General features: G+C 42.3%; 1 protein-coding gene across 3 annotated transcripts in view; it reads right to left on the bottom strand.

Annotated features, from left to right (window-relative positions):
* WFS1 (wolframin ER transmembrane glycoprotein) overlaps positions 1 to 24,980 on the bottom strand; it is a 1,039,913-nt gene that overhangs the window by 186,180 nt on the left and 828,753 nt on the right. For all 3 annotated transcript variants that reach the window (XM_044062607.1, XM_044062609.1, XM_044062608.1), the window contains one exon: positions 8,103 to 8,248. In XM_044062607.1, coding sequence (XP_043918542.1) covers positions 8,103 to 8,248 — 146 coding nt within the window. The remainder of the gene's footprint in view (positions 1 to 8,102; positions 8,249 to 24,980) is intronic.

Raw genomic sequence — 24,980 nt, 5'->3', positions numbered from 1 at the left:
GTTGGCCCTTACACAACTTAAAAACAACACTGACCTTGTCATCATTCCAGCAGACAAAGTGCGGTTGTGGTTATGGACAATGATTACTATCTTGGTGAAGCTTACAGACAACTATCCAATTACCACCACTATATGAAGATGGATATTGATCCAACACCTGGTTTTCAAACTGAAATCAATTTATTTCTTGAAGAGGCAGTTGAGAATGGTATAATTTCAGAGAAAACAAAGAAACGTCTGACAGTTAAAGATCCTGCCAAACAATATCTATATCTTCTACCAAAGATTCATAAATCCATAGAACAACCACCTGGCAGACCAATTGTATCAGGCATCGGTTCACTCACTGAACCTCTTTCGCCTTTCTTACTGAAAAGTTGAAACCATTATTGAGATTTATTCGCAAGAATACAGGATACTACGGAATTCTTGCAGATAGTTACAGATACACAGTTGGACACGGACTGGCTTATGTGCACCTTGGATGTATCCTCTCTATATACCAGTATCCCTCACTGGGCAGGCCTAATGGCATTGGAATTCTGGCTATATAAAGTCAATTTATATCCACCAGGAATGAATACACTTCTACTATGTATGGCGGAACACATTTTGACCAAAACGATTCTATTTCCAACAGGATTGCTACTGGCAATTACAAGGAACAGCCATGGAGCCTCTTTCACCATTTACGGACCTCTTCATGGGATACATAGAAGAAACAATCATTTACGATCCAATGCACAATATATATTTACCTGAAATAGACATATGGAGGAGATACCTGGACGATTGTTGGTTGGTTTGGAAAGGAGGCAACTAATACCTTAGGGAATTTTGGAATATTTAAATGGCAATATTTGGGGTATTGAATTTACTGAAGAACATCATCTCAATGAAATTCATTTCTTGGATGTCCATTTGAAAAGACAGACTGACAATACACTTCAAACATCTGTCTATAGAAAATTTCCTCAGTACAATACTCTCCTACATGCAAACAGCTTTCATCCGAAACATATCACTAAAAATATTCCAAAATCCCAATTTATGAGAATAAGAAGAATATGTTCTTCGCAGGAAGACCTCACCAAACATCAACAGGACTTAACCAACAGATTTTTATCCAGGGGATACTCATCACAAATCATCAACTCAGTGGTCCAAACTTGTGATACTTTACCCAGACATTCTCTATTAGAATACAAGATAAGCAAGAAAACTAATGGTTCCGACATATGCAGATTGGTTACGACTTATGGCCGAAATAGTAAAAACCTGATCAACATTGTCAATAACCACTGGAATATACTTAAATCGCACCCCCTTTTAGAAAATTATTTAGGAGAACGTTGCTACTTCTCCTACAGAAAGGGCAAATCCTTGTGTTCCCATTTTTCCCATTACAAAAAAACAACAAACACTAAGCATGATAACTATACACAAAGGACACTCACTGGAGATAAGCTCATTGGTACTTTCCGTTGTGGCCATTGTAGCTTTTGTAACTACATTTTCAAAACAACAAGTTTTACCAGCAAAAACACTGGTCAGGTATACGACATCAATTTCTTCGGAAATTGTAGTTCGGATTGGATAATCTACTTAGCCACCTGCACATGTCAGGCCTTCTACATTGGCCAGACATCGAGGCAGTTCCGTGATTAGAATTTCAGAACACTTAGGGGACATCAGAAATCACAGAATCACCAATGCACTTTATAAACACACAATGAAACATTCAAATGCCAGATTCACCTTTACAATCATTGATCGAATTTTGGGGGATCGTTCTTTCAAATCAGGATGGCACGATATTCTTAATACCAAGGAGAGAAGGTGGATTATTAAACTAGGGGGACTTTTCTCCCCAGGGTTAAATGACAAATTATGACTTTGCAGTAAGTAATTTTATTTCTTATTGTATAAATAATTACTTTTTTCCCTTTTTATGTTTTCTCACATTATTTTGCTTTAATTATATGTTTATTCTATACTGACATTTAGACATGAATTTCATGCATAGATGGATGCTAGTGAAATAATGTATTACTTAGTGATTTATCACTATAACATTTTCATGTTTAATTAATTACAGGAAATGAGGTCATGAATCTACTTATTCTAGCTATATAAGAGCTTCATTCAATTACTTCAATGTACTACTGAGGAAAGCTTTGAGCTGAAACCGGTCTAGTTATCAGATTTTTGATGTTAAAATAAACTTTATTATTTGACTCTCCAAGGTGCTGGCACTTTTATTTTGAGACTACCAGACTTGCTTGCCTGGCACCAGCCTAACTTGCTAGCTACATCCCTACATAACTAACTGAAAGGCCACTTTTTCTTGGAACCCCTCAGCCTCTGCTCCCACCAGGGTATCTGACAGCTCCTTGACCATATCCCTCTGAAGTCTAGTAAAGTATGCCAAAATGTTCAAGGACCTGATGGAGAAGGTTGATGATGCATAGACCCGCTTTCCAAATATGTCCATCACCCTGGACTCTCGGTTAGAGGGATGTACAGTAGAACTATCCTCAGCTAGTTCTTTCTTGGTGGCAGCCGCTACCACCATGGCATCGACTACTAAGACCTCTGCCCAATGTGTATGGTCCTCAAGAGTGGAAAGTATTTTGTCAGGTCTCTGGGGGACAGATTTTACAGAGTCAGGAGCCTTCCAAGCCTGCTGAGCGATCAATTTAATTAGGTCGTCATTGCGTGGGGTCACCCATGAGATAGACGGGCAAGCACCAAAGGCCTGCAAGTCCTTGCTCTTCCCACATAGCCTCCTTTTGGCCTCTGCCTCCCACATGGAATCCATTCTGTGATCCTTCCCTTCCTCAGTCTCTCTTCTTTCACCTCCAGAGCCCTGCTCCCAACCTAGCGACTAAGTTCCTCTGTTTAGTTCTGTGCTCAACACAATCCAAATCAGGAACGTGGGTAATAAAATAAGGTATACTCTCCCCGACCTGAAGTATCCAACCTCCTCACTGATTGTTTTTCCCTTCTTGACTGCTGAACCTACAGGAAGGTGCTGCTCCACTCCGTTCGCCCTCGCTACCGCTCGGGCTCACTTCAGTCCCCTACCCCCATTCCCACCCACTCCATATCAATTTCATTTATAGTTAAGAAACCACTCCCCCTTCATATTCTCAGTCCACACTGACCAAATCAAGCTTCACTCATCACTCCCCACACTAGAAAGCTCCACCACACCCCTATTCACCACCTGACTAGTGTAGCTACTAATATCACACCCTCACCAATCACACTACACCTACAACTCGACATAATGTCTTATATATATCACACCCACCTACTAAAGGTATTATGTACCTCATTAGCTATCTTCTCTCTCCTTCTACTGTTGATTCTTTCCTCCTATCACACTCAGCTAAACATCACCTCCCCACCACCATGGCAAACTGAACTGGCAACCAGTCATAGAAAAGGAGGACATTACCATATGTCATCTTGCTACCTTTCCTCTACCCAATCTTTTACTTCCCTATACAATACTCTTAAATATACTAGCCCTCCACCCTCCCAGAAACAAACTAAAATATTACACAAACTAAACAAACTCTATCTATACCTACATCAAAAACTAACTTGCTGTGGGGACATCCACCCTAATCCAGGACCCAACAATTCTAACCATAGTACCTTGAAACAACTAAATCCTCTATTTCAATGACCATCCTCATCTCTCCTCCTCCTAAATATTAATGCTAGAAGTATTCTTAATAAAACCCAGGACCTTCATGCCCTACTAGCTCTATACAAGCCAGATGTCGTGGTTCTAACTGAAACATGGCTCAAACCTGAACACCGCAATAATGAAATTACTGCCCCTGGGTACAATATTATACATAGGGACAGGCCTGGTAAAAAAGGTGGCGGTGTTGCTATACTATTCCAAAACCACCTCGCCATTGAACAATCTGAGTGCAATTCCCAAGAAGTAAAAGACATAGAACTAATTCTAGCCAAATTAAAAGTGAACTCCAACAAACAAATAATAATTGCAGGTAGACATATCCCACCAGGTAATACTATCATACTGGAAAGCCTACTAAACTGGTTGTCATCTTCCCTCCCACATGAAATGATAATTTTAGGAGACTTTTACATTTGACTGGTCTGACTGTTCCAGCCAAAATACCACCACCCATATTAACCTCCATGGGTTTAACTAAATTATAACTGCCCCCACAAGAACTGACAAAACCTCCAAACACCAGTCCATCTTAGACTGGATTCTGCTATCAGACCCCACATTGGCTCAACAATCAGGCTGTCTTCTTGACAGTCTGAGTGACCATCAAGTGACCTACTTAATTAGGAATCGATCCCACCACAATAAACAACCCATCCTAAGAGTAGCACGTAATAAAAAGAACTTCAGAGCTAAAGATCTAATCAACTCACTAAAATGCTGCAACTGGACCCCCTTAAGACAACTAGCTCTAGATAATACCGCGCAGTACTTCAACTCAGCCTTCCTTGAAATTCTCAACTGCCATGCACCCCCCAGAACCATTAGAATCAAAGCTAACCATGCCACATGGCTAACAAAAGATACTAAAACCATAATGAAAGAAAGGGACAAAGCCTGGGCACAATTCCACAAACAAAAAAACCCGCCTTGAGACAGACTTATCTTGAGCTCCGCAACAAAGTAAAAAACTAATAAAATGTGACAGCGCTAATTACCATATAAGCATACAAAAAAATATGCTCACAACCCTCAAAAATTCTGGGCCGCTATAAATAACTTACTGCATCCAGGTAAATCAACCACTCACCTCATCCATTCTCTTTTACACCTCCCCTATCTTAACTAACCTTTGCCACACTGAACTAAGCAAATTGGAATCTTGCTACAACAAGACTGCCAAATTTGCTACCAATTTTTCAAATATATCCCATCACTGTCTAGCCCTCAAGCAACTTAACTGGATTGAGCTACCCCAGCTACTCCTACTCAACCAACTCTCAACAACTCACGTGTTCTACTACCTTCCCAACAAACCCCCTGCACTTCAGAATCTAATTCACCTCTACACCACCACTAGGAAACTTAAGATCTAGTTCTCAGAATCACATAAATGTCATCAAACATAAAAATGAATCTGGTAAATCTCTCTATGCCAGCTCCATTGCCAAAACCTGCAATTCACTTCCTTGCTACTTAACTTCCACCACCTCTACCTTACAATTTCAAAAGCTTCACAAAACCCACTACAATAAAAACTGGCATTGCTCATGTTACTCCCCAGGCTAGGCCATACCAATGCACTGTTGCTAGGTTTCTGCTAACAGCAAAGGGTTGCTCCCCAAGTCCCATTTGTACAACAATTACACATGGGTATTAACTTACCACCAGAATTTTAGACACTGTCAATCACTTCTATCCATACTCATATATTTTGAACATGTATGGTTCTTGTTTTCTTATCTGGTTCTATTCTTGTCTCATTTGAACTGGATTAGTGTTGGAAGCTTCTCTCCCAGACCTACCTATGCTCAACTGGAATGTATTTTAACATGTATTGCACTAAGTTTCATTATATGTGACTGTTGTATCTCCTTTAACTGTGTTAATGTCTGGAGCTTTTCTCCCCGGGCCTCCACTGAAAACGGACCTGTGTCCAGTCAGACTTTCCCGGTACACAAATGCAAAATAAAAATATATAAATAAATGGATTCCTCAGAGGAATGGTCTTTGGGCCTCCAATCAGCTCCCTGTTTTAGGATCTCAAGAATGTCTCCAAAGGAGATGTCTTCCAGGGGTGACCGTGGGAAACCCTCCCCCTCATCAAAATCTGTTTCCTCTGTGACGGATTCCTTGGGAGAATCATGGTGTTTCTTCTTACACAATCTCTTTCAAGGAGGGTCTGCAGTGGAAGCATCTGAAGAGGACTCGGAAGAGGGTATGTCTTTAGTAGGCAAATCTTGTGACCTTGGAGCTTGCTGTCCAGGGATCGAGGTCAGTGGTAGAACCGATAAACCTGGGGTCACAGGGAGAGACTCCGGTAACACATGAGCCACCTGAAATGAGGCACTGGCCAAGCTATTTCCATGGCTTGAAAGGCAGGATTCCCTGAGGAGGGATGGGAGCCCGGAACAGAAACAGACAACCTCAGAACCGAGGTCACACCCCACCCTGAGAGACCCACCTGACAAACTGGAAAACAGGATGGGTCCTCTGTTAGCATAGCCCGAACAGCAACAGAGGCAAGGTTGGCTCCATAGAAAAACTTGGAGCCGACTTGAACTCCTCGGGCCCGATGGCGAAGACATGGTCCCAAAGGCACTGAAGGCATCAGAACCTGATTCTGTGTCGATGACAAAAAGGTTGTTGGCGCTGAAGTTACTGGAACCTGTGATGTTGGAGTCGAGGGCTCTAAGGCCTGTGAAGAGGTCAGTGGAGGAGAATAAGAAGGGGTCTTAGGGGAGAAACCCCCTGCACCAGAAGGGACAAAGAGCTGAAAAGATGAGGGAAGACCCCTGTCAGGACCTGATCCACCAACCTTACAATATCAACTTCAGAGAGACTTCTGGTGGAGTGAATGGACAACCTAGAAGGAGACTTGGGTCTTTCAAGGAAAGGGCTACAGAGTTGTCCAATGAAGGGGTTCATAGAGAGGAAATAAGTGGTCCTGGGCTGAGTGGAAATATCAGTTTTCGGCACTGTCTGCGGGCCGTGGGAGATAATGGCATCAGCACAGCTGTACTGACAATTGGTACTGGTGCCGGAACCATGGACAAGGTAAGAATGGTAGGAGCCAAAGACTGATGGATGTCATGGTTGGTGTCAAAGACACTACAATGGCCATCAGTGCCGAAGATTCAGACTGCTCCGAAAACTTCAGAACTTTCGCTTTCAGTTCTGAAGAGGAACCTGCAGATACATGCTTATGCTTCTTCACAGTCGGCGCCGAGGGAGATGTCAGCACCAAACAGGAAGATTTAGATCCAGAGGCCGGAGGAGACTGGTTGGCCTTGGACAAGGCTTCTTCAAATGGGGCTTTAAGGAGCCCTTTGAGAATAAGTTTATTTTTCCACTCTGCTAGAATTCTGTCGCTGAAACCCTGGCAGATTGCGCAGTCAACACTCAAATGAGCCACTCCCAAACAATACATACAACAGTTAACAATTATCAGAGTTTGGCATTTTCCTGCCGCACTCTGCATTGTCTGAATCCCTTAGTGGAGCTTTTGGATTTTTCTGCCATCACCCTAAATAAAAAAGCAGGAGAGGCACAGAGAAAGGGAAAGGATGAGAAAAAGAACTGAAATCCAGTCACACCACAAGAAAGAACTACCAACAATGGTAAAAAGATTATTTAATGATAATAGGAGGTGGGGGACTACTAATGATGTTAGTGGAAAATTACCAGTGGTAAAGGGAAACACACTCACACTGAGGGTAGACCAAAGATTTTCAAAAACTAGAGAAGAAAATTAGTGATCTAGTTAAGAAAGAGTTTAAATATAAAGTTTTTTACTTGGCTATGAGAAAGAGGAGTTGGCTGATGTGTCCTGCTGTAAAGAGAGGCGAACGAGATCTGAGGTAATGTGGAGAGGGGCATTGTGGGTAGACTAGCAGCTTCAGAGATTTTTGGCTGAAGCAAGCTATATATCAGAAGGATCGGTTCCGAGGATCGGAACTGTAACCACAAGTTAAAAATGGATGAAGACTGACCTAATCAGATCTAATATTTCAGTGGTACTGTCCCACCCAACCAATTTTTAAGTTTTCAGCACAAGCAGTTCAGGCAGCCTCTCTTACCATCCATTTCCACTTTACTGGTCAAGTGTGGGTTGTGGTCAGGACTTTATTCTTTTGTGTCACAGAGTTTTCACATTCTAATAGCAAAGCTGGCTAATAATCAGAGAAATGCTACATGAAACTTTTCAGCAACTATAAACCAGCCTCAAAAGAGCACATCTACTTATTTTTGTTAAATGTAACCAATTACCAGCTCAGGCAACCAAAAGTAGCACTGGAAGTCAGAGCTACACATATTATTCCAGCTTCTGAACAACTTAAACAAGAGTTAGCATTCTTCATTTGCAAAACTGTAATAATCATACCCTGAGTTTCACTGGAAGTTCCTCTGGACTTCTCCCAGAGCATTCATCGTCGTCATCATCCTGCAGCATTAAGTTAGCTGGAATGATTCCCTTTGCATATTTCTTGGTTATTTCAATAAAATCGTCTAGTCCAATGTACCTGCCAGCTAAAACATGAAGAAACAGTTACAAAATGCCTATCTCACACAATAAGCAACACTGCAATATGAGAAATCTCAGCTGCAAATGCAGCTTTTAATGTTGCAGGTATTTTAAATAAAACTGGAGAAACCCATTTAATTATCAAAATTATAATTCATATCTATATGTCAAAGTAATACTGACCCATAAGTATGGCTAGTCTTCCATGTAAGGTTATATAAAGAATCGTCATGGAAATTATAAAGACATAGGAAATCTTCAAACACTGGATCCAACACAGTCTGGTTTTATCAAGGGCAGATCGTGCCTGATCAGCCTAGTGAACTTTTATGAGAAAGTCACCCAAGCTATGGATGAGGGCAGAACAGTATACACCTCTTAGCTTGACCTGGCCAAGGCATTCAACACTACTCCTAATTTGGGCATTGTCGAAAACTGACAAAACTAGGAATAAACCCCTATGTCACTCAATGGATAGCCAACAGTCTCACAGAACACAAGAAGTCAGGACAGGGGTCTCTACCTTCACATAAAGGCCAGTCACTGGCAAAGTCACTCAGGGCTCAGTGCTTGGGCTGCTCCTTTCTGGCATTCACTTTTTGGAAGTGAAAGCTAATGTTAAAGACCTCAGCTTGATCAAGTTTGCAGACAACTGCAAGCTTGGTGCAATTACAGAATCCCCCAAGGATACTAATATTTTATTTATTTATTTATTTGCATTTGTTAACCGGGTTGGTCCAGCTGGGTAAGAATTACCCTTTTTCAGTGGAGACCCGAGGGGAAAAGCCCCAAACAGACATACAAATACATACGAATAGAGACAAATTAACAATATTACAGAGGAAAACAATATTATGGGCACAATGGATAAGAAAAACAAACAATGAAAGTTTGAGAATATGAGTAAGGTAGGCCAGAGGCATGCATGCAAAAAATGTATGAAAAGGTGTTCTGAGCAAGATCTCTGAATTAAGTTAAAGTAGGCAAAGAAATGATGATTTAGGTGTGGAGTTAGTAGTGTGGGAGTTTTAGGTGGGAGCATGTGAAGGACATTCCCATTTGGAGGAGAAATGGGAAAGAAGCATGGATTTGAAATTGTTGTGGTTAGGTATATTACATAGTGGTGTGGGGAGATTGTTCCATAATTTGGCTACAGTGTGGGATAGTAGTAGTTTACCAGTTGGGTGGATGGTTATGTTCCAAGAGGACTACTTGTAAACTACTAATTGGTGCTACAGCCATGGTCTAAAACAGAATTCTAAAAAATGCATACTACTACATTTTGGAAAGTCTGCCAAGCCTTGGGAATTACCATACAGACAACACATGTCCAACAGTAGACCCAGTGGTTAGGAACTTGGAAAAATATATGGACAATTACTTGATTTTTGACCATCACGTGTCTACACTTGTGAGGAAATCATTCTGTAATGCACAACACATAAGCAAGGGTGTGGCATCCAGGACCAATATGTCACTATCCTGTTGTACTTAGCCCTCATTAGACTATTAAAAGAGTACAATGATTTCTTAAGTACATATCTTACCAGCAGATTGAACAACTGGAATGCCCACAAAGGGTCATTTCAAGGATTCAAGGAGTAAACCTTATGGAATATACAGATCACCTCAAAACCTTATCTTTAGACTCATGGCCGGCCTTAGGCATAGGCCAACTAGGCGGCCGCCTAGGGCGCCAGTGTAGCAGGGGCACTTTTCCAGTATTTATTTGGTGTAGGTAGACCAGGATGGGGGAACTAGGTAATGTGTTGGGGGGCGCCGTGGAGCTGTTTTGCCTAGGGCACCAGTTGACCTTGGGCCGCTCCTGTTAGACTCAAGTGTTTTACATACTACTGAAAGGTGATCTATGCCTGGCTTACAAGGCATTACCTGATCTAGTACTGAGGGACATGCTGCACATCTGCAAGTCATTAGAAATAACCGATCAAAGGACTTAATCCTCATTTGCTACATAAATAGAACATATTGTAGGGAAAGGTATGTGGTTCAGAGACTACCCCTACTCTGAAATACGCTTCCCATCCACATGAAGCAGAGTTCACACCTTATTCAAATGCAACTTGGACCAATGGATGAGGAACCAGAAATTTAACAATGGACTGGCAGCTATGTCCCTATTGGACAGAGTTAGCTTGTAAATGCTCTGCCACCTAAACACAACTATTATTCGCCTGTGTAATTTTGTCCTGACATTTAAAAATGGGGAAATACGGTAGCCTAATAATCTCCACTGCACTTTTGAATAGAAGACTGCTGTAATTAGTCTTAACAGCTGCAGCTCTTCCTAGAGTAACAGAGGATTTAAAGCAGCTTCTGCCAAAGCTGTTCAGAGCCCTGTTCAACAACTGCTTACTTCCAAGTCAGAGAACCTAGACAGCTTTATGAAAATCTCATCTGCAACCAGGATTGTAGCTGAGATAAGTGAGAGGACAATTAACTCTTTCACACTTACAGCACAGATGGTAGTGTTTGCCATGTCATACCTGTAGTTCTAATCATATATCCTGCCTTCTACATCTTCAAGTTTACAGTGCTTGAAAGGCACACACCACAATGGCACTGAATTTGCAGTTCTCTGTGCTGGAATTAAGCAGTTTAAATCTGAAAACGACTAACTTAACAAGTAAGGCAAAAAACTACTTTACCTATTGAGCTGAAATTACTTTTCTCACATTTAATTTTAATTAATTAATTAATGTGAGGTCTAGGCAACTGCTATCCAGGCTGCTGGCAGTCAGGAATGTAACACCTTATTAAGTGACTGACAGAAAATGCAGAACAGTAAACTTTTGTCAAACCTGTCTAGGGCTTACACCAAACCCATCAGCACGGATACAGAAAAGATAAAACTTTAACTATGATCCTGATGACCAAGATGAACCAGACAGCATGAAGCTGGAGAACCCAGCAAGGAGAGAGAGAAATATTTGGCAGATACTGGTTTATTAATATCACTGAGGAAGATGATAAAGCCTGTACCTGTAATGCCATCAGGTGGAGACTAGGTGAACACACGTAAAGCAAAATGACAGCGATGTGTGCACCTATCTTGAGAAATCAGCACTGATGCTGAAATAGTACATAGATGGAAGCATTTACTAGTACTGGGGACAGAAATGCAGGCTCTATTTTGGAAGAGTGTATGTTACATGAAAGAGGCCGGCACTTAGGTCATGAAAAAATGATGATACGATGTCAATGGTTATACTACAATTCTCCAGCCTAGAGACATTAGCTTTCAACCCCATAGCAGGTATCCCAGAATAGGTGGCAAGTAAAGTCCGACTTTCAAGCCACTAGAACAAAGTTGTTTTGGCTGGCTAGTTTCAAAATTGCAGCACTAAACAGGGACCAAAACCCCTCCAAGGCTTAGAAAGACTGCAGACATCGCAACCTCTAGGCCCCATGATGACTCAGATGATAAAACAAGAACCAGGCCTGGAACACTTGGAAAGAAAGATGTACTGCTGAAGAAGGAAGAGTAGCCACTGCATGAAGTCTTGGAGAAGACCTTATCCCCCAAGTGCTACCAGCTTGCAAAATGGCATCCTTGAGGAATGGCTGTAAAAAGATGATCAAGGCATGTTTTCATTACTCCAAATGGCATCAGAGGGTCAGTTAAAAACAGGAGTTGCCAAGTAAGTAGCTAAAGAAGAACAATCATTATCCCTCTTCATCTCAGAGACAGGACTATAATACACTGAATCTGCTGCACACTTGGACTCTGAAGTAGACTGCACCACAGTGATGATCTGCATTTCTCCTGCATGGTTCATAGGTTAGTACCAGGCTAACTGCCCTTGTGGGCCATTTTAAGCCTAGCCAATTACTCCATGTGACAATCAAACCCTGCACCTTGTGTCTATAAGGTAAACACCTTAATCATTATGCCAACCTCCCACTGCAATAAGGGGTGCAGTCAAATTTTCACTGGCAAAAAAACGACCCTTGTGAATGAAAACGAAACACATGCTAGAGTACGAGTCTGATAGGATGGTTCTGGGCCCAATACAAGGATCAAAACAACAATCAATAGCACACAAGCAATTTAGTAAATCATAAAAACCTTCCCGGCACCTCAGTGTGTAGCCTTCCAGGTAATAAAAGCAGATAAATAAAGGATTTAGAAACAACCTTAAGAAATCTGATGCCTCGGCTTGTTTTTCTTGGGCCACTAAGAAAGTAATTTATGCCATGATATGTCTGTGCAATGTTTTACATTGATTGGACTAAATGACAATTTAAGGCTAGACAATAAAAGTATCAGGATGGAGAACAGTATCATCATCATCAGTCCCCTTTTTCCCATTTTTTTACATGGCGTCGGGGTATCGTGTTAACTGTCGCCAACTCTCTCGATTCAGTGCCACACTCCTGCCTTCTTCAACATTCATGCCCAACTGTTGCTGATGTTCTTTCACACAATCCATCCACCTCTTTCCTTCTTCCTGTCTGTCCCAAATCTTCCTCACCAGATTGTCTTCTGCTTTTCTGCACATGTGCCCAAACCACAGTAATCTGTTCTCTTTGATCTTTTCTGCAATTGGAGCTACTTTGGCTTCTGCTCTTATGTCCTCATTTCTTTGTCTGTCCCACAGTGTGCATCCTATCATCTTTCTCAGGCCCTTCATTTCCATCACCTCTAGCTTCTTCAACTGTTCTGCCTTTACTGCCCAGGTTTCTATACCATACAGTAGTACTGGTTGCACCACTGTCTTGTACACCATACTTTTCAGCTTCTTTGGCATTCTTCTGTCATAGACTACACTTGATACTCTATGCCAGTTGGCTGCAGCCCCTCTGATTCTAGCTTTGACCTCTTCATTCAGACTACCATTATCCTCAATTACTCCTCCCAGATACTTGAAGATGTTTACCTGTTCCACTATCTTCCCTTGAATCTCTACTCTCAGCTTCTTCTGACCTCCCCACTTTGCTGCCATTACCACCGTCTTATCTGTGCTTAGTTTCATCCTATGTGCCTTCAGATTTGCATTCCATTCTCCTGTCCTTTGCTGAAGTTCTAGCTCAGTCTGCCTGTACTGCCACATTGTCTACATACAGTAGCTTTGTTGATCCATCCCCTCCAACCTGTTTGCTAATGTATGTTCATCACCAGTATGAACAGCAGTGGGTTCAGAGCTGAACCCTGATGTACGCCCACTAGGAACCCCACTGTGAGGCTGAACATTGTCCGTGTACTTGAGTCATGGGATCCTTGTACATAGCCTGCCCTAATTCTACCAGGGTTTCTGGGACTTCAAACCACGGCAGTACTGTCAAGATCAGCTTTCTTGGGACCTTGTCATATGCCTTCTCCAAGTCTAGGAATGCCCAGTTGGACTGTCTCCTCATCTCTGGCTTCTTCTCAAGTATCTGTCTCAATGCAAACATCAGGTCAGTTGTGCTGCATCCTGATCTGTATCCAAACTGATCATCTCTCACCTTACATTCTACTATGCTGAGTATCCAATCACCCTCTCCAAAGCTTTCATGCAATGTGATAGGAGTTTGATGCCTCTGTACTGCCAACAGTTGTGGCTGTCCCCTTTGTTCTTGTATGCTGGCAAGAGTATGCTTATTCTCCAGTCATCTGGGATACGCCTTTCTCTCCACACTGCTATTAGTACACTCAGAAGCAATTTCTTCCCTATCTCACAGAGCATCTTTATCATATCTGCTGTGACCTCATCTGAGCCTGCTGCTTTCCCTGACTTCATCTTCCTTAGTGCTGTTCTTTCTTTTTCTAGGCTGGGTTCCTCTTCTCTCATTGTAGGCTGTTTCTGGGGCAGTACAGCTTCTGCGGGGTCTTCTTCATTCAGAAGCTGCTGAAAATGCTCCTTCCATCTGCCTTTGATGTCCTCTGTGCTGGTGAACAGGTTGTTGCTAGCATCCCTTATGAAGGGTGTCCGCCTATCTTCTTTATCTTTTTGCCTTGCAATCTGATATAGTTTATTTGTGCCCCTTACTGAGTCACTTTCCAGAAGTTGGTACTGTGCCTCTGATGCCCTATTCTTTGCTACTGCAGCTTCTTTGTTAGCCAACCAGTAGTCCTTCCTAGCCTGGTCAGTCTTTTCTGTCTCCCACTTCTTCCTGCACTCCTTTTTTTTTTTGATAACGTCCTGGACTTTTGCATTCCACCACCAGCTTTCCTTATGTACCTTATTTCCATACCTGGCTCGGCCACATATCTTTTCTGTATTCCTAACACATGCTCTTTTTAGACGCTGCCATTCTTATTCAACTCCACCTATTTCCTCCTCTTCTTGGGGTGCTAGAGCCCTGAGCAGTTCCTTGAACTGTTGTACTTTCTCTCCAGTCAACTTTCTGGTCTTTAGTCTGGTCTCTGTTGACCTTAGAGCTTCTCTGACCACTGCTTGCAGCTAATTGTGGCAACTAATGGTTTATGCTGTGGGCCGACCGTTTCAATGGGAATAACTTTACAGTCATGGATTCTGCCCCAGTGCCTTTTCCTTACTAGGAGGAAGTCTACCTGAGTTGCATGTTGACTACTCTTGTATGTGATTTTGTGACGGTTTCATTTTTCTGTAAAACACGCTCCTTCTCCTGTTTTGGAATAGCTAAGAACAGTAGGGCTGGTTTTGATATTAAACACTTATTAATTAAAGAAAAAGTGTATATTTTAAAATTCAACACCTTATGTGTGAAGAGGTCAAATAACAAAGGCTGATACAGACATTTACTTTAACTGTGTAACTATTCTATGTTCTGATTTTATTGTTTTGTTCTGATCAGGCTCATTGATGGTTTACAAATGCATGCATTATTCATTTGATTTTTTTCTATGGAAAACTTCAAGCTGAAGTGCCAGGAAATGTTTCTGATATTTAATTGTCTGCATGCCACTAGTGGTTACTTCATTGCTTCTGTATATTCAGGAGTTGTTGGTTATACTAGTACAATAATTAGCCCTACAGTGATAACAGTGCTCTACTTTATCTCACTAGTCAATCACCTACCACTGGATGAGGGAAAAAAACTACTAAGAAAACCCAGCATAGAGGTGAGAGCAGACAGGGCATGTTTGTGTAACAAACTCAATATTGCTCAACCCTCATCAGTGAGCTAGTCTCATATCAGAAGATTGCAAATTATGTGGATCTCCCAGACCAACGTTCTACTTCAATGACTTGTTCGAGGGATTTCCAAGGACTCAGGAGGCCGGTTTACAAGGCATGTTAGAAATGAAACATGTTCCACAACTGGGAAGATATGCCACCTACCCTTGGGTCTGGAAGAAGGAGCTGGGAAACCTATGCACTTGCAGTCAACAAATGATGAGTGAAACCCTGACTTTATACAAGACTGGGAGGATGGGGGTCACTGCATACAAGAGTATGAAGGACACTGAACTAGACTTCAAGGAAAATGAAGGTTTTGGCCTGTCCTTATGCTCCTATATTGTACTCATGTCTGGTTTCTGTCACTGGGAAATGACATTCCAGATGGCACATTTGGCAAGTGCCTTCTATCAAGTCTGTGTATAGTAAGATAGGGTTCAATCTTATCTTATTGGCAGTTGTGGATGCTTATGAGTTGTTCAGCTAAAATGCTGGCTTTCAATGTCACGGTCTAGCCCTTGCCGAAAAGGGAGCTCTTATAGTGATACTTGTTGGTGCTGCAATACATGAAGGTCTATGCATTACAGACAGTAAGCAACATATCTTTTCAAAGAAGCAAGTTAGGATGAGATATGAGCAGCCCTAATGGTTAGAAAGAACTGGATATCTTGAGGTGGATTCACACCTTTTACTACTATATTAGAAAGAATCCAGTATAATCTACTCACAATATGCAAAAATTAGAAATGAGGAAAAACAAAAACAGTTTTGTGGGAAGGGAACCACCCTTTCAGCAATCTTATGTACTTGTACCTAAAATTGGTCAAATATTGATCAGTGCACCCCTGTAAACAACTATAAATACTAAATACCTGTAGAGTAACACAACCATGAAATAATGACAAACCTCTCACAATAACACATCCATTTTCACAATACATTCTCAGCATTTTGCTGTAACAAAAAACATTTGTACTGAAAGCCATCAAACAGAAAATAAAGCTAAATTAAGCACAAAAGTGATGACACATTAGTGAACCTCTGTTAACACTCACGAGAAAAAAAGTGAGACACAAGCCTAGTTCAATTAAATTTCACCATTTCAAAATCAGCATTAAAAGATTCCTTCAAACGGGAATAAATAATACAACATGCTCCCTCAGGAGTACCTCCTTAAAACTAGTGCAGCAACTACTGGCATAGACTGTGGGGAACACGAACACAAGGGAGTAAAAGCTCAAAATCAAGAAAAAAAATCAACCAATGAAGGAATACATGGAAAGGTTTCCCATGAGAATCTCAACCTTCCATCTCCAAATTGTGGATCACTATCTCTCATAATGTGGAACAAATAGTCAAGTTTTGTAGAACACCTATTAATTGACCTAGGGGAGAAACAGACTATGCAAAGGAGTACTGATACATGTGGGAATGTGTGCCTGTCTGAATTTGTCCATCTGGCACAATTAAAATGGGTAATACATAAAAATGTACTAATATGTGCTTCAAAATAAACCTGCTTATCTTTTCTTCACTCTAGTCTGCAGATCGTATCAAAGAATCAGGGAAAATACTTTCAAGATGGCTGCACACTGATCAACAGTTTAAATGAGTGGCTTTTTTTTTTTTTTTTTTTTTTTAAGAATTCAGTTACTGGCTAGCAAGTACACTGGATGCCATCAAGGAATAGATTTGGAGAATATGAAAAAACATCACCCTGAAAAGGTAAAAAGAAAACACCGTCTGGGAAAGATTCTGCAGCTGTTCAGCAAAAAACAGTTCAAGAGATGGTGTCTAGTAATTTGGAGGGAAAAATAAATCAAATATATTCATAGGAGAATAAAATAAATGAAACACTGCAGTAATATATAAACTCAAATAGCGAACTACCTACTCAAATGGACTAATAAAACTGCAAAAATCTGAGGCTGACATGAAGAAAAAGCTACCTGAATATGAGATTTCTCACGAAGAGATGTTTCAAAAAAAAAAAAATAGTAGGGTTATAGAACACATAGTGAGAAAAGAAAACCTGAGATTTTCTGCTGTGCTACAGAAACTGGAAGGAACAGACTGTATTAATTTTGTGAAAGCATAAATAAGCAACTGGATTGGTGCATACATCTTAGCACAAGAGATCTGGACAAAGCCTACAATAATGGGGGATAAAGACCTAAAAATACAGATTTTAAACATTGGTCTTATAAACTTAGAAAATTGCTAGAACAACAGTATATGTGTTAATACACTTTTTCTGAAGGATACAATGTCTGAAACTGAAATGCATAACATTATCAGTAAGTGATTTACCAGAAAAGCACACATTTTATGACACCAGACTGAAAATGAGGCAAAAATCTGGACAGTTGAGAGGTATGGATTGGTGTTCCACAGCAGGATTTGTAAACTGAAAAGGCACATCAAGTGTACACTCCAAACTTTGACATGAGAAAGCAGCAGAGGCCTTCATTAGTATAGATGCAATTGTACCACCTGAAAGACTTGATCTTGACAAAACTACTGCAGAAGTGGAAAGTATTATAAACTGGAGACAGTGGACTATTTGTTGAAAATGATTAGTCTCTGCACACTTGTCAGAAGAGAAGCAAATTTAGCTAAACAATTGGAGAATGTTGAGAGGCAAGCATGAGTTTCAACATGCTGTACCCAGCAATATTCACAGCATTTTTTTCCCTGGAGGTTCAAAGCTATTTTTTGATACAGAACAGGCTAAGGAGAAAATAAAGTTGAGGACTCTGCTTTCCATTATACGGATAGCAAAGTTCTTACAGAGACTTTGTCAGTGAAACTGTTTCCATTGTTCCAAAGAAAAATGCTTGAAAGACAGAAAACGCACAGGAATACCTTGGATTTGAACCAGAGTCTAGTGCTGGGAGGCAGAGATGATCAGGAAGAAGACCAGCAATATTGAAATTAGTAAATAAATGTGAGCTTATAAAGCATCAGTCACAAACTTGATCTGGGAAGGGAAGACAGGAAGAGTCAAGTGGGATAAGCTGATTCTTCCAGTAGAACAGGAAGTAGGTTTACCCAATCTGAAGGGGTATTTCAGAGCTACACAATTAAGACTCCTACACATAGCACAAGCAGAAAAAAGAAGTTATGTACTCACCATAACGTTCCATGTTTGTAGTCCATCTCGCCCTTCATTCTTACACATGGGTTCGGAGTCGATCGTCAGCTCCGACTCAGCCTATTACAAAGCTCAAAGTCTTCTAGTTGGCTCATGGCTGGTAGGTATCCCATGGTGCACCAGTATAATCCCCAGATCTTGTTTGCTGCTAAACTACAGAAAGACAGAACAAAAACTATCCAAAAAGAACAACAATAATAAAAGGTCTCCACCTGTTATGAAAAATGTTTCTGTCTCCAGATCCTACCAGGAAGGGGGTAGGAGGGTTGGTTCGTAAGAATGAAGGGCGAGATGGACTACAAACATGGAACGTTATGGTGACTACGTAACTTCTTTAGGTTCTGTAGTCCTATCTTGCCTTCACTCTTACACACAGGACAGCATCCCTAGTGCCTTATTCTTGGGTGGCTCATGGAAAAATACTCTTGAGTACCATGGAACCAAAGGAGGCTCGACCCCTAGAGGTCAGATCCAATTTGCAATGAGTAATGAAGGTGTACGGGTAGCCCAGGTTGCTGCTGCACAAATATTATCAATTGGAACCCTGACTTGAAAGGCTGCAGAAGTAGACTGGGATCTTGTAGAATGAGCCTTCATCTTGAACGGTAAAGGCTTTCCATCAGAAGCATAAATTTAGGATATACAACTGGAAATCCAATTTGAAAGGGTCACTTTGGAAACTGGGAGACCTAATCTGGAGTCGGAGAAGGAAACAAACAATTGGTCTGACTTCCTGAATTCCTTGGTCTGGTGTAGACAGAACCGTAATTGTCTGTAAATGTCCAACTGATGACATCTGTATTCTGCTGCATTGGAATGATTAGGAAAGAACACCGGAAGCTCTATAGTTTGGTTCAAGTTATTACGACAGCACACCTTAGGGACAAAAGATGGATTTGTGCGAAGAGATAATCTATCTTTGTGGAAAATGAAATAAGGGGGCTTGATAGACAGTGTTTGTAACTCTGATACTCGTCTAGCAGATGTGATGGCCACCAGAAACAAAGTCTTACAAGACAGAAACTTCAACGAACACGAATGAGCAGGTTCAAAGGGTGGATACATTAATTTGGATAAAACGAAGTTTAGATCCCATGAAGCTACCAGTTCCTGAAAGGGAGGTCTCAGCAAAGTAGCACCTTTACGGAAGGTTTTACACAATCTGTGTGACATCAGATTAGACTCATGTTGACCCAAATGAAAATTTGATATTGTTGCCAACTGAACCCTAATTATGGCAGCAGCAGAACCCTGGTGAAAAAGTTCAAACAAGAATTCCAAAACCACTGGAATGGATGCGGTGTAAGGGTCAACATTCCTTTCCTCAGCCCAGAGAGAAAACCTTCTCCATTTGCTGGTGTATAATTTTCTAGTGAAGGGTTTGTGAGAATGTGGGTCACAGCAGGTGAAAAATCATGAAGCCTGACTAGGGATGGAACTGGAGCAGCCAAGATGTCAAATTGAGGGTGTGGAGGCTGGGATGAAGAGAGCCTGACGTGTGTCAAGAGATCTGGCACTGGGTCCAGAGTCCATGGATCGTCTAGTAGATGACCCCCGAGAAAGGGGAACCAAACCTGACGAGGCCAGTAAGGAGTAATGAGAATCAATTTGCTTCCCAACAGTTTCGCTTTCTGAATCACCTTGGATATGAGAGGAAAGGGCGGGAAAGCATAAAGGAGACCCAGGGGCCAATCGTGAACAAGTGCATCTCTCGGTGACTCCCCAGGAGGAGTGACAAGGGAAAAGTAGCTGCTGCATTTGGAGTTGATTGGACTGGCGAAAAGATTGCAGCAAGGCTGTCCCCATCTGCAGAAAATCTGTTCTGCGATTTCCTGCTTTAGAGACCACTCGTGAGGCATCAAGATTGCCCGGCTGAGTTTGTTGGCCATCACTTTGGTTGTCCCTGGGATGTGCGTTGCCACTAGAAAGCGCTGGGAAGATATCGCCCATTTCCAAAGATGAATAGCCTCTTGACAAAAGGGGTAAGATCTGGTTCCGCCTTGTTTGATGAGACCATACTTCTGACATGTTGTCTGATTGTATTGCTATCATCCCAAAAGGAAGAAGGTCGTGGAGTGCTTGCAATGCCAGAAGCACCTCCCTCATCTCTAGAACACTGATATGCAGGTAAGCCTCGTGATTTTGCCATGTGCCTTGGACAGTCCTGCCTAGATAATGCCCCCCCACATCTGTGAGGCATCCATGGTCACAATAGCAATGGGTTGGCGAGGAAGGAATGGGGTGCCTGTCGTTAGTTGGTTGGGTTGGATCCACCAACGGAGGTCCTTTTTGCAGGACTCTGTTAAAATGATATGGTGGGACAGAGGCAGTCAATGGAAGGACCACTGGGAGAATAGGAGCCACTGAAGAATCCGCATGTGTAATCTGGCAAGAGGGACTAGCAATATGGTGGAGGCCATGGTCCCTAAGAGTTTCAGCACTGTCTTTGCCTTGACTTTCCGGAGGGGGAGTAGACGAAGGACTTGTATGAGGTTCTGTCCTCTTTCTGCTGGAAGATGAGCCAACATGGTGACTGTGTCTATTTCTGCGCCTATAAAAGTCATAAATTGAGAGGGTGATAAGGCAGACTTTTCCCAGTTTATAGTAATCCCCAACTGGGCACAAAGTTGGATACTGGAATCCCTAGTTTGAAGAAGTAGATGCCTGGTGGAGGCGGTCAGGAGCCAGTCGTCCCGGTATGGAAACACTTGGAATCCTAGATGTCTCAGGTGAGCTTTCACTACTGCCATACACTTGGTGAACACCCTGGGGACTGTGATGAGACCAAAGGGCAGAGCATGAAACTGGTAGTGACCAGCTCCCAGCCGGAAGCATAGATGGTTACTCAACACTCTTTCCATTTTTATGTGGTAGTAAGCATCTTGGGAGGTCAAAAGAGCACATCCAAGTGTCTTTCCCTAATAGAGGGAGTATAGACTGCAGTGTCACCATCCGGAACTTGTCCTTCTTTACGGATTTGTTTAATTTGTTCTTTATGGGTTCGTTTAATTTGCTGAGGTCCAAGATGGGCCTCCAGTCCCCTGTCCGTTTTGGCACTAAAAGGAATCTGGAGTAAGTTCTGAATCCTACCTGGTCAGCAGGGACGGTTTGGATGACTCTGTTTGTGAGCAACTTTTTCACCTCTACACTTGCTTGATCCCTGTGATTGGGTAGAAAGTACAGTAGAAAGTACAGTTTTGTACCTACCATAAATGTAGATGTCTGATAGGTATGCATCTGCAGTCATCACATATGGGTTGTCCTGCCTCAGGCAGCCCTTCGGTCGGCCGGATTCCAAAGTCTGGGTCTGGCCTCGGCTGATGTCGCACTTTCCCCGACGTCAGAGCGTCTGGGGTATAAAAGCATCAGCCGACGCCATCTTCCTCAGTTTTTCTTGCCCCAGATGCCAGGTGCCCTCTAGGAAGGCTAAATTTGGATAAATGCAATAAAATTCCAAACATTTGCAAAATTATATATATATACATGTATATACAAACAAATACACCATAATAGATTCTCCCAGCTAGCTAAAAGAGGGGTAAGCACCCTAGGAATACCACAGAGGGGTAGGAGGAAGGGTAAACCTGACTGCAGATGCATACCTATCGGACATCTACATTTATGGTAGGTACAAAACTGTACTAAGTCCTTCAAGGATGTATCTGCATTCATCACATATGGGTAGAATACCATAGCCAAACTGGGGGTGGAGGTACTAAGTGAAGGATGGTGTAGTTAAGATACCCTGCAGGACTGCCGTAGCAAAACCTGCTCTGGATCTGGAGTATAAAGGCAAATTGTAATGCTTGGCAAATGTATGCACGGAGCTCCATGTAGCAGCTTCTAAAATGTCTTTGGTAGCCACCCCTCTAAGGAAGGCTGTGGTGGTGGCTGTGGCTCTCGTGGAATGAGGTCTAATGTTAGCTGGCACAGTCTTTCCATGAAAGGAGTAACAAAAACGAATGCAATTTCCTATCCATTTCGAAATTGTCTGTTTGAAAATTGCTTTTCCTTGCACCCCATCAGCATATGCTACAAACAACTGGTCAGTCTTTCTGTAACCTGTGTATGTCCAGGGTGTGCAGAAGTCTCTCACCTTTATTTTGAGGCTGTGGGAAGAATGTAGGCAAATGAATAGCTTGGTTCAAAGATACCCTGGATACCACCTTTGGCATGAAAGTAGGATTGGTCCTCAAAGAAACTCTATCCTGATGAAAGGTAAGGAATGGCTGCACCACCATTAAAGCATGTAGCTCAGATACTCTTCTTGCTGAGGTTATGGCCAGAAGGAAGGCAGTTTTCCAAGACAAAAACTGTACATCTGCCGATGCTGCTGGTTCAAAGGGAGGTAGCGTTAGTTTTTCCAACACGAAATTCAGGTCCCAAGTAGGTAGAGGTGGTTTCCTTGGAGGATTAATGTTTTTCATTCCCCTTAGAAACTGTCTTAGTAGAGGGTGAGAGAAGACAGGTGGATTTAGATTGTATTCTGCTGAGATTACTGAGGCATGTATCTTGATGGAAGAGTAAGACAGGCCACTGTGGGACAATTCTGCCAAATATTCCAGTATGTATGCCATATTTATCACAGTCACATCTAGGCCCTTTGCTGTGTTCCAGGTGTGAAATCTTTTCCATTTTGCTGTATATGCCTTCCTTGTGGAAGGTCGGCGAGCTTCCATAATAATATCCTTCACTCTCTGGGATAGGTTACCCTGAGGAGGAGTCATGGTATTTTCCAGGCAGTTAGCTGCAAGGTTTTCAGGTTGGAGTGTAGAGTCCTGAAATTGTGCTGTGTCAGTAGGAGTGGCCATAGGGGGAGAGGCCATGGTTTCGTCTGTGACAAGCTCTTTAGCAGTGGGTACCAGTGCTGTCTTGGCCAGTTTGGGGCTATCAGGATTACTCTGGGCTGCTCTGTCCTGATCTTCAGTAGGACCTTGGTCATTACTGGAAGAGGTTGGGAAAGCATACACTGTTAGAGCTTTCCAGCTGAAAGAGAGCGTCCACCTTCCATGCTTGTGGGTGGTATGTCCTTGAGCAGAATTTCTTCAGTTGATGATTTAGGGGGGATGCGAACAGATCTATTTCCGGCCTTCCCCATGATTGTGTGATTTGTAAGAAGATGTCTGGGTGTAGCATCCATTCGTGTGCATCCATGGTAGTTCTGCTTAAGCTGTCTGCCAGTGTATTGTCTTTCCTGGCACAATTGGAACTGTAGCTGTATGTTGAGTTTCAATGCCAGTTCCCATAGGTTCATTGTCAGTCTGCAAAGAGGGTAGGAATGGGTGCCTCCTTGCTTGTTTATGTACCACATAACTGTGGTGTTGTCTTGTCCTTATGAGCAGGTGGCCTTGCTGAAGGAAAGGTTTGAAGGCCTCGATTGCGTGTATCACTGCCAGCAATTCCTTTTGGTTTATGTGCATGTGCAGCTCTCTGTGTCCATAGCCCTTGTATACATCTGTCCTCCATGTGCGCTCCCCAACCTTGGTCTGAAGCATCCGTGGTGATGGTTTGGTTGGCTCTTGGCTTGCTGAAGGGCAGCCCGCTGTTCGACCGGCAGGCTTGAGCCCACCACAGGAATTCCTTTTGAAGGCAAGGAATGAGTGGGATTAGAGCTTCTAAGCTGTGACTGTGCTGAGTCCATAAACTTCTTAGGTACCATTGTAATTTCCTCATATGAAGCCTTGCTTGTGGAATCAGAAGAATGCAAGATGCCATGTAACCCAGGGCCTGCAGGATTTTCCTTGCAGTCATCTGAGTTTGTCTTGTGAGATTCTGAAAGTAAACTGGTAGCTGTTCTTGTTTTTCTTCTGTGAGAAAATCCATCTGGGTGGTTGTGTCTAGATCTGCACCCAGAAAAGTTATTCTTTGGGATGGAACCAGTCTTGATTTGTGGATGTTGACTGTATATCCCAAGGCCTGTAACAGGTGGATGGCATAGTCCAAGTCCTTTAACAAAGTTTGCTTGCTGTCCGCTTGTATTAGGCAGTTGTCCAGATAAGGGAAGATTTGAATCCCCTGAAGTCTGCAGTGTGCAATTACTGATGCCAGGCATTTCGTGAATACTCTGGGCGCAGTAGATAAGCCAAAGGGCAATGCTGAGAATTGATAATGCTCTGACCTTGCAAGAAATCTGAGGTGTCTTCTGCAGCTTTGTCGAATAGGGACATGCAGGTATGCCTCCTTGAGGTCTAGAGTCACCAGCCAAGACCCCTTGCCCAGCATGGGAAGGAGTTGCTGTAGATTCAGCATTTTGAATTTTGGCACAATGAGGTACGTGTTCAGTGCAGACAAGTCGAGAATAGGCCTCCATTGATTTTCTTTTCTTGGAACAAGGAATAATCTTGAGTAAAATCCCTGGCCTTGTTCTGAAAGAGGTACCTTTTCTATGGCTTTCATTTGCATTAAGTTGGTAATTTGTTTCAAAGCCTCTGCCCTCTGATTTGGTGGCAGGTTTGGCATGCCTTTTCTTTTTGGCAATGA

The sequence above is a fragment of the Protopterus annectens genome, chromosome 2.part1 (assembly GCF_019279795.1).
Source record: "Protopterus annectens isolate FY-2018-M chromosome 2.part1, PAN1.0, whole genome shotgun sequence".
In the NCBI taxonomy this organism is placed as follows: Eukaryota; Metazoa; Chordata; order Ceratodontiformes; family Protopteridae; genus Protopterus; species Protopterus annectens.
This window is presented reverse-complemented; position numbering and strand designations above follow the sequence as displayed.